Source organism: Amborella trichopoda, chromosome 2 (assembly GCF_054954075.1).
Source record: "Amborella trichopoda isolate Santa Cruz 75 chromosome 2, AtrichopodaSantaCruz75HAP2 v2.0, whole genome shotgun sequence".
NCBI classification, from domain to species: Eukaryota; Viridiplantae; Streptophyta; class Magnoliopsida; order Amborellales; family Amborellaceae; genus Amborella; species Amborella trichopoda.
Genome location: NC_142337.1, coordinates 62,415,542 through 62,425,366, shown reverse-complemented (window position 1 = coordinate 62,425,366; position 9,825 = coordinate 62,415,542). Strand labels below are relative to the sequence as shown.

General features: G+C 35.1%; 1 protein-coding gene across 9 annotated transcripts; it reads left to right on the top strand.

Annotated features, from left to right (window-relative positions):
- Nucleotides 1-1,223: 1,223 nt before the first annotated feature.
- EMB2799 (NAD(P)-binding Rossmann-fold superfamily protein) lies at nt 1,224-9,474 on the top strand. 9 transcript variants are annotated; one of them, XR_016050033.1, is made up of 10 exons: nt 1,224-1,488; nt 2,600-2,721; nt 3,300-3,472; nt 5,042-5,135; nt 5,732-5,843; nt 6,063-6,151; nt 6,848-6,926; nt 7,523-7,587; nt 7,673-7,794; nt 8,879-9,474. XR_016050033.1 is itself a non-coding variant. In XM_088859294.1 (10 exons), exons 1-9 carry the CDS (start codon nt 1,269-1,271, stop codon nt 7,780-7,782), a joined length of 1,071 nt encoding a protein of 356 aa, XP_088715420.1. In that variant the 5' UTR covers nt 1,224-1,268; the 3' UTR covers nt 7,783-7,794; nt 8,879-9,474. The 9 variants fall into 9 exon arrangements, 5 of the variants coding, with proteins under 5 accessions (XP_088715420.1, XP_088715421.1, XP_088715418.1 ...); XM_088859294.1 differs by having other exon boundaries at nt 6,841-6,926; XR_016050031.1 differs by lacking the exon at nt 7,523-7,587 and having other exon boundaries at nt 6,841-6,926.
- Nucleotides 9,475-9,825: the final 351 nt, after the last annotated feature.

Below are 9,825 nucleotides of genomic sequence, written 5' to 3'. Positions count from 1 at the left end.
TTCGGGTCTCAAGGTAGTCCCCATCTTTGTTTTCTGAGTAATATATAAAATTGATTTTTCGGTCGACCGCCTAGATACGACCCGACCAGTTGCCACTACTATCTATTAACCCAAATCCCAGTAAGAACTTACGTAAATTTTTTAAGGGCAAGCTTTTTATGTTTCCCCTACAACATAAAACTTATATACTTCTCCTTATCCAACCGTCCATTCTGAATGGAGGGCTAAGATTCCCCCAATCACAATGTCACGTCTCTACATTATTTTATTTTTAATTTTTTTCTATAAACTATTTTGACACCAAATTTTGGATGTTCAATCCTCTATTTAAACTCGTACTAGCGAAAAATATTAAAAAAATATTTTCAATAAAATAAAATAACCAAAATACCCCTGAAAGATTCATAGGGTATTTTGGTCATTATGTTTTATTGAAAAATTATTTTTAATATTTTTTATAAGTGTGCCCCAATGAGAAGCTGACACGTACCAAATTTCATATTCATACAAATTGTATTAAAGAAAACTAAAAATAAAATACTTTGAGACGTTGGATCTAAGATCAAACGAGGAGTGGCTGTCTTGATCAAAATTGGACTGCTGGATGGCAGGGGAATCATAGATCTTCTATGCTGTAGGAGAAGTATAGAAACCTTTCCCATTTTTTAAAATTAGATATTACTTTCTAAAAAGGGTGCAGTTCGCATACAAGATGCATTTGTAGGTGTAGAGGTAAGGTGCACCTTTCAAATTTTATCGTGGTATATAATTTTGATGTAAAATATTATTAGGATTATCTCACAATCTATTTTTATATTTAATTATAAAATTTTAAATTTAAAAAATGGTTAAAATAAAGTAGATCTATAAACATATAAAAATCTTGAAAATGAACAGTTGTAAAATGCACTATTTTTTAGACTTAAAATGAAAATATTGAAAATGGATGGTGTAGACAATATGTTGTAAAATGAACTATTTATGAATGAGACTTAAATTTTTTTTATTTTTCACAGTCGTATATCTCTCGATGTCGAGATGATCAATCAAAGTGTTTTTCAACATTAAAATTACCTTTTGTGATGAATTTTTTAGGGGCATCCATTGCATCCTTATATAAACTTTTTCCTTCTAAAAATACGGGGATTTATCTTTAGGAATTGCAGTCCATTTGGACGTTTTGGTAGGTGGACCACCAATCCAGTGAGCCCATGTTTATGGGTAGTCGCAAAGTGGCAAGAAAGTGAGAGGCAGAGAGGTGAGGGCCAATGGATATCATCCCCTGCCCTCTAAACACACTATGCGTAGGACTTCCTCGTACCCTAAGAATTGGTTGGCAGCAACCCACCTTCCACCCTTCATTCCTCCTCCATTTCTCTCCTCCTCTCAATATCCTTAACAATTTCTACCTTCAAAGCCCTAAAAAGCACATTAGACCAGGAAGAATCACCATGGATATGTCCATTCGTTCTTCATCTTCACCCACTGGTTAGTTACCCATCATTTTGGTTCACGTTTTTTTGGCTTTTGTTTGTTTTTTTGATTAATTTTCTATTGCGGTGGATGCAATTCCTCTGAGTCTGCTAAATTTCATTTCTGATACATGCAAATGCAAGAATTACATTAATTTTTGTTTTTTCTTTTCGCATTTTCTCCTTGTTCCGCGATTGAATTTTAGTTGTACCTTTACAAATTTAGATGTTTACAAGTTTTCTGTGATTGAGAATTACTTTTGGGTTTTTTTTTTTAGTCTTTCATGGCTGGTTTTTATTCAAGTTTAATGTTATAGCTTTTATTGTAAATCTAATTAGAATTTGAGGTGTCTTGATCAAAATTGAAGGGTTCTCAAGCCACTGTGTCCTTCAAAATGCTATGGACTTATTTTTATTTTATTTGCATCAGATATCTGTCTTTTTTATTATGTCATTGTTAGGTGGAGATTTTCTGTAAATTTGGTCTGTGCTGGGCTTTATTTTTGAGATTTCCACTGCTTTGTATTGATTTCTGATGTGTTTTGTAAATTGTGATACTTTATTCCCTGCATGCTCTTGCACTCATTGGCTATTCTTAGGATGATTCTTTACTCATTCATCTTTCATGTTTATCTGGGTGAAAGTTTCTAATTCTTTGGCGAAACTTATGATTCAAAAGCCTTAGTTGAATTTTTCTGTTTCACAACAAAATCTCCATCTCTCTTGCATCCACTCCTTGCAACTTGTCTTTCATTTGTGGTTAATGCTTTGGTTTTTGCCGTTGTGATAGCCTTTTATGTTGTATGATTATAATATTTGCAGAGTGTCTTTTCTGTGGACTTTTTGAATTGCTCCTTTAATGAATTATGCAAATGGTTACTCAGGCCATCCAAGATGGGTCTGAATACAGATCTTTTGATACCCATATCAATGCATTTATAAAAATTTTATATTCAATTATTGAAACATGTCACAGTTTCTATTTGTGTAAAAATCAGCAGAGAATTCAGAACTTTTCTCCATAGGATAGCTAACCAAAAGCCTAACATTACTCAAACTTAGTATTTATGAGACCTGGGATATATCATTGATATAGAACAATGTTAAAAGTTATTTGTTTTTTATAGTTACAGATACACCACGTAGTGAAGGTTTAGAGGCATCTCCTTCAGGCTTTGTTGGGGAAAAGGATATGCTAATTGTTGGGCCAGGCGTTCTTGGTCGGATTGTGGCAGAAAAATGGAGACAGGTACTGCTTTTAATTGATTCTTTAGGTTTCCCTCCATGACATGCTTTCCCAATATTTAATAAAAAGTGAAAGAAATCAATATCTGATACACATATGCACATTAAGGAAGATGGTATACGTTCTTTTAAAACAGTTGGTGTGAAGTATGTTTTGGAAAATACACAAATATGCTATTCTTATTTTAACCGTTTTCGATCATTGAATGGCCAAATGGATGGTTAATGCTGATACTTGGAGGACATCTTGGAAATTTCAATGAAAAATGTTGATCTCCTAAGTTTGAACTTTCGATTTTCATGGAGTGTTTATTCAGAATAATTTCCTTTGAGCTTTTGCTTTTTTTATTTTATTTTATTTTATTTTGGTGGAGAGGGTGACTCTGTGGGTGGGGTAGCTGCATAATCCTCAGAAGTTTATTGAAGTAAATGATCCGACGCTAATATATCAAATATTTTTTCTATTGCCCTTTTTTCATCTGGCATTTGCATTTGTTTAAAATGCTCAAGCTGTAAACATTTCCTTATCGAGTCAGCAATGATGTTTTGACTTTTTTATTTTTATTTTTTCCTTTTAAACAGGAAAATCCAGGTTGCAAAATTTATGGGCAGACAATGACTTTGAATCATCATGAAGAGTTACTCAAACTTGGGATCCATCCATGTTTGAAGGGTTCACAAGTCTCTAGTCAGTTTCCTTATGTTATCTTTTGCGCACCACCTGGGCCAAATGTTGACTACCCTGGTGAAGTAAGGTGAGCATGGCATTTTAAGTGCTTGGTGCAAGACATGGGTTTTTTAAAATTTGATTGGATTCAGGTAGGTCAAATTTACTGCCAAGGATATCATTCTTAAGAGAATTGTGCTTCATTCTTTGTTTTCTTTGGGAGTGACGTCTCTTGGTTTAGGTGAATCCCTACCTGATATTGATGAAATAAATGGGCATATGGCTATGAAAATCATGAGCACTCAAATTTGCCCCACCAAGACACTTGGTTGTATTTGTCCATGTTGTTTATATGATGGACCAGGTAAGAGTCATTAAAAATAGTACCCAAATTTTGAATCGAGCACAAGAATAGACACCCCAATATCACTGAAAAGAACATTCAAAGATCCAATCCTGTGAAATCCACCTTGGTGGGCCGTGAATGGCTGTACTGTAGTTAATCCCTGATATTTAGAGATACAGGACCCTGCTGTCCATGTGATTGATTCCATGGCATCAAATGTCCTCACTTTCAACAAAATCTTTCTTTTGGAATAGGAAATGCTCTTTTTATTGTAAAAGGATAATGTTCTGGTCTTATCCTGTTGCATTCTGGAGTCTTTCTTTCATATATTTTGTAAGTAATTTCTTTAATTTTTTTTTTTTTTTTTTCTTTGTGACTAGATTCTGCAATCAGTTAAATATGGTATTGTCTCGAACTATATTATGGTCATAAATGGCCAATTTTTTGTTCAAAGAATTTTACAATTGCGAACATGCCTGGCTGATATCCTTGGCTGTTGATACCAATGTTGTCAGATTAACTTCGGAGTCTTCTTCGGTTTGGTGCGAAAAATGAAGCAATTCGGTGCTTTGGCCGATTCAGGGGAAGGCTTTGGATTTTTTTTAATTTAATATAAATAAATTAGATATTTATATATAATATATGAAATTTTTTATTTAAAAAAAAAAATTATATAGGTATTTCTCTTCTGACCTAAGCAGCCCGAAGCTTCGGCTGAATCAGACCCGAAGCAGATTGAAGCCGGCCGAAGCGGCCCGAATCTGGCCGAAGCGGCAACACCACGCTTCTCTTCGCTTCAGCTTATGCTCAAAGTCCGAAAGCTTCGGCCAAAGCGAAGCGAATTTGATAACATTGGTTGATACTACAGCTCTTCTATGTATGCTGATGTTTCTGTAGTTGCCTTAGTTCTTGTGATGCGTTTTTTTAGTTTATCATTCATTGCTTTCATTTAGATTCAGGTCAGTGACATGCTTGAGGAAAGAGTTGACTAAAACATAAATATTATGCTATGATATGCTTTTCTGCCTGGCTTTAGACTTGTAAATTTGAGGAATCGTTGGATTGGCTTGAAATTTTGTTCAATATTTCTTTTTTCTGATACTTAATTTCTTTTAGAGGTTATGTTGTAGTGTCTGGTCTCCTTTTTCCTTTTTTATTCCTCCTCATTCATCTCAACCAAGAATATTTGTACTGTGTTTCTTAACTTCCATTAATTTATCTGGTTTGCAAGTAGTTATCTTTATATTGAAAGGCCCAATCTCCATTACGATGAGAGAAGTTTGCTTTTGAGCAATTATAACTTGGGTGCAGATTGGCTACATCATACTGGAATGGGAAAGGTGCATTCTTATTCACATCGAGCTCGTCTCCTTATGCTTGTGATGACAATGGATTTTGCAATGAGGTATAGACTACCTTTATCTACATGTTGGAGATCTTCCTAAACTGTCCGGTTTAACCTTGATAGCAGAGTGAACAGTTGCCTTGATTCATTATTGTCTTTCTCTATTAGTTGTTGGTTTGTCCAGTTTGCTTTTCTTCTTCTGAGGAACTGGCCCCTGGCTGGTCATAACTTTTAGTAATCTACAGAACTTGTCTTCTTAGAAAAACTCAGGTTTTTTTCATATTTGTTACCATTTGACATGCAGAGGTGGTAATCTGTATTCACTATGGTAGTGATCACATTTTTAATAGCAATTCTTAATAGATACTTACCCATAGTGGCAACAATATGGCTGGTGGGAACTTCAGAATGTTGGAATGTACTTTTCTGATATAGGGCTGGTATACTATTTTCATGGTTAATGCAACTTAGACTATTCAAAATGTGAAACATGTTAATCCAAGTGACCAGATATTTGCACTCTTCCTTTCTTTTTTACATTAGCCAACTACATTGGTTGGTCTCTCTGAATTAATTGCCTCTGCCAAAAATTTCAGTGTTTGCATATTTTTTCACATGATATTATAGGGTGAGATTTTGAACTTTGGGATTTGTAGGACTCCCCGGTTGTGCCGATTGGAAGGAGCCCTGGGACAGATGTTCTTTTGAAAGCAGAAAGTGCTGTATTGGAGGCTGGCGGATGTGTTCTTAGATTGGCTGGGCTTTATATATCCTTCATCTTTTTCTTTTTTCTTTTTTTTTCACTCAAAGGAGCGTTTGAATTGGCCTCCTTCTGGAGATTGGGTGTTAGAAGCTGCATATGGCATTGGAAGGATCCCTTCATCATTTTCTTTGCTGTCTTTTTTTTTTCACCCCATAAGGGATCACAGAGCACATTTATGTGAAGATGCAACAAAAGTTTTAGTAGGACCCTTAACCATTTATACAAATCAGATAGAGGTGCACACATATACTGGTTGAAGAAAGGCACGGTTGAGACTCGCCCGGATTACGTGCTTAACCTAATTCACTATGAGGTGTACTTCCAGCATCTTCTCTTGTTCTTTATAAGATTTGCATCCTTCTCTCTCTCTCTCCTTTTTTTTTTTCCGAGTTATCTGGTTTCTACTAATGAATATATCTGAATCGAACCTTCTTCTTTCTGGCCAAGCATTCATATATAGAACTTGTTTTAGGTTGAGCATCCTGCTTGACTTTACATGTCTCATTTTATTACTGTGAATCGACAGAGTGGCACCGACTGTTAGAACAAAAAACTGCTGCAAAATGGCATTAGTCTTAAAAGTGTATACCCAAATACTGCTGGTTAAAGAAATTGGAAATTTGGTTTGGTTTATCTTTTATATATTCAAATAAATTCTGGTTAAATAACAAAAGTAACCACCTCATGTTCTAAAATCAATGACATGAGTGCACTGGTGTTTCTAGAGTTGCTGACCGAATACCTATTTTATTTAATTGGGTAGTTGAGTGGTAAGCATACAAACCCTTGTTTCTACAAATCTTATTAGTTGAGCCAGTTGTGTGTGTTTTGTGCACCCCTGCGCATGAATTAGTTTCCTTGTTCTGTGAAATGGTATATGTGAATGGGGCAGTATAGAAATTTCCCTTCATTATTTCTTTCCAGTATACCTATTCTTTAGGGGTTACACTGGATAACCTTGCTGATTAACTGGAAGCATGTTCTGATACTGTTGCATGACAGGATGCAGCATCCCTCTCGGTTGCAATTTTGAAGAAGAAGCTGAGGGGACGGATCTTCTTGGGCTGCGACAGTCACCCTCTATCTAGGTATTTTGGTGTATTTCCTCTTAGAGAGATTTCTTTCGAAGGCATAATGTCGACTAGAACTCTGGCATGTTATTTCATTTTCTTTTCTTTGAGATGATTTAGCAAAGTACAACAAGTAGTTCCTTTTGAAAGTGCCACAAATCATCATAAAAGAATCCCAATATTTGACAAAGAAGCATCTATATCCTTTAAATTTACATGAATATTTGTGTGTGTGTGCATGAGTACATGCTTGTGTGTGTGTGTGTGCCGTGTGTGTGTGTGTGTGTGAGAGAGAGAGAGAGAGACCTGAATTCGCATGGAGAAATGATAAATGGTGGTTTCCTGAAAATTAGTGCCTGAGACTTAATTTAAAAATCAATTTTTTTGTACTAGTTTTCAAACCAAATTGTATGTTACTAATCCTCCTCTATTTTAATTTTCAAAGCAAGGCAGCTGTTATTCGGATAATATGCTTTGACTCAACATCAAATACATCTCTGTTTATTGGCCCATTATTTTTCCTCTCTTTTTTTTTTTTTTCAAATTTTCTGTTTCTCCTATTTAGATAAAGCCCATACTGACCTGATTGCATATTCCTTTTTGTGTTTATGCAGTCAAGAATTAATGGACTATGTAAACAAAAGTGGGAAGTTCAGCAAAAAGTTCTTGGGTTTTGTTGGTCAGTTAAAGATTTACATATTTGAATGCAATAGGGCTTTTGTCTAATACTTTGAAAACTCATTATCATGTGATTTCTAATACAGGAACCGATGGTCCTTTAGGCAAGAGGTTGGATAACTCGAAGACTCGTGCTGAGCTCGGGTGGCAGCCAAAATATGAAAGCTTTGCAAAGTTCCTTGGACTGTCAGAATAGGCATGGCGTCATGTAATTTCTTTCTTCAATTTATGCATGGACTAAAGTTTCTTTGTTTTGATAATACGGTTTCATAAATTCACTCTCTTTCAGATGGTCGAAAGTGTTTCACCAACACCGGGTCTTAGAATTTTGTGCTCTATGAACAGTTTTGTTTGATTCATTGATGAGCCATTGGAAATGGTGTGTATTAATTTTTCAAATTTTATGTAAATTTCCAATGGCGTGTATTAATTTTTCAAATTCCTTTGTAGGTGAGTCATATGTAAATTTGCTTCCGAATAACTGTTGAACTGGCTGGTTCAACGGTAGGTCCTGACCGGTCCAAAAAGTGTTAAAAAAATAAAATAAAAATACAAAAAATCTAAAAAAAAATGAAAAGTATTTGTAAAGTATGATTAAAAGAAATACATCCAAATGAAGTTAAAAATTACTGAAAAAATGCATTTTAAAAAATCGATTTGTGTTTAGAGATATTTTTGAATTTTTTTTTAAAAAAATGTAAAAATAAGTATTCATGGCCAAAGCACTTTCAGATCTTTGTCAAAATTATAAAAAACATTAAAAAACACATTACAAATAAATTCTTTATTTTTGGAGATTTTATATAATTATTTTTTAAAATACCCAATCGAACCACCAAAACTAGCCAAAACCTGATGGGCTAGTGCCTGGTTCCGGTTTGACTGGTCGGTTATGAGTTGGATCGAGCGAGGTTGCAAATAATGGTTCTTATTTTTTTATTTTTTGGCTGGATTGTCATTTGGCGAATTTGGATCGCCCCATTCAGCCGATCTACATTGCTTGGAATTTTAAATCACCCTACCTAAAATGGGGATGAGAGTGAGTGAGAGAGAGAGAGAGGTGTGACACCGATTTTCTCGAGAGATCTATAAACATGTGAGTGTGCTATGCCTTTTTACGACCTAGGAAGAGTATACTGTCTTTTTACGACCTAGGAATCTTTCTTTGGAACTGTTTTGAACTTTGATTGTTTAAGGTTGGAACCATATACAAACCGTATTCGTAAACCGTATTATTTATTTATTTATTAGTTTGTAAACAGTTATTTATTTTTTTATTGGTTTGTAAACAGGAATGATTAGGGAGTTGGTATTGAGTACTGCAGCCGTGTTGTGTGGTTTGCCAAACCCTATGGAAAATAGCCACCTTACGCGTTGACTTGGAAATATTTCAAGCCTTAAATATTTAAGAATGACGTCGGTGGTCCCTATCAACTCTTTCTTCCATATTTACATTGGATGTTAGTTTTGCTAATATTCTGTGTTAGCAAACAAAACACACACACATTCTTTCTCTCTTTCTTAAACATGGGGATTTGCTGCTGCCCTGAGGAGGAGGAGCCTAATGTTATGGGGTTTATGGTTGTGGTGGTGATTGCGTTGGTGCTGATGGCAATCTGCTGGCCGCCTCCTCGACGATATGTTGTTGTTGCCTGCCGTTCTCTTTGATCCTTCGTTTTTACAGGTTTGTCAAATAATTTGCTACAATGAATGATGATTTCTATAGATAATTGTAGCAACAAAGCCTTCGATCTGAATAAATTTTGTAGCTGATTGGTGGCATCGAGATGAATGATTGTAGTTTCAAGGGATGTCATCTCTATGTCTCTGTTACTTCTTTGGGAATGTTTCTCGGGAATAAATGGTAAATGATCGTGATTTACATCAACTTATTGAATCGTTTATTGCATTACCATTTGAGCAGTAAAAGTTCGTAAATTGAATGGGGCTGCAAATGATTTTCGTCGCTTACAAGAATAATTTTATAGGTTTCATAAAGACTGCCTTCTCATGAAGAGGGAACTTTTATGTATCTCTAGGCTTCGCTTCACTACACATATTGACTTGACCAGGGACGTCAATGGTTGAAGTTTTTCCAAAAAGCCCAAGCAGGCTCATCTACCCCTTTTTCTTTTTTTTTCATGGAAAATATAGATAAAGGGGTTGAAACCCCCCACAACATTGCTAAAGGGATACTTTCAAATTTTTATATCAATTAGGTACATCTTCAAATGAATAT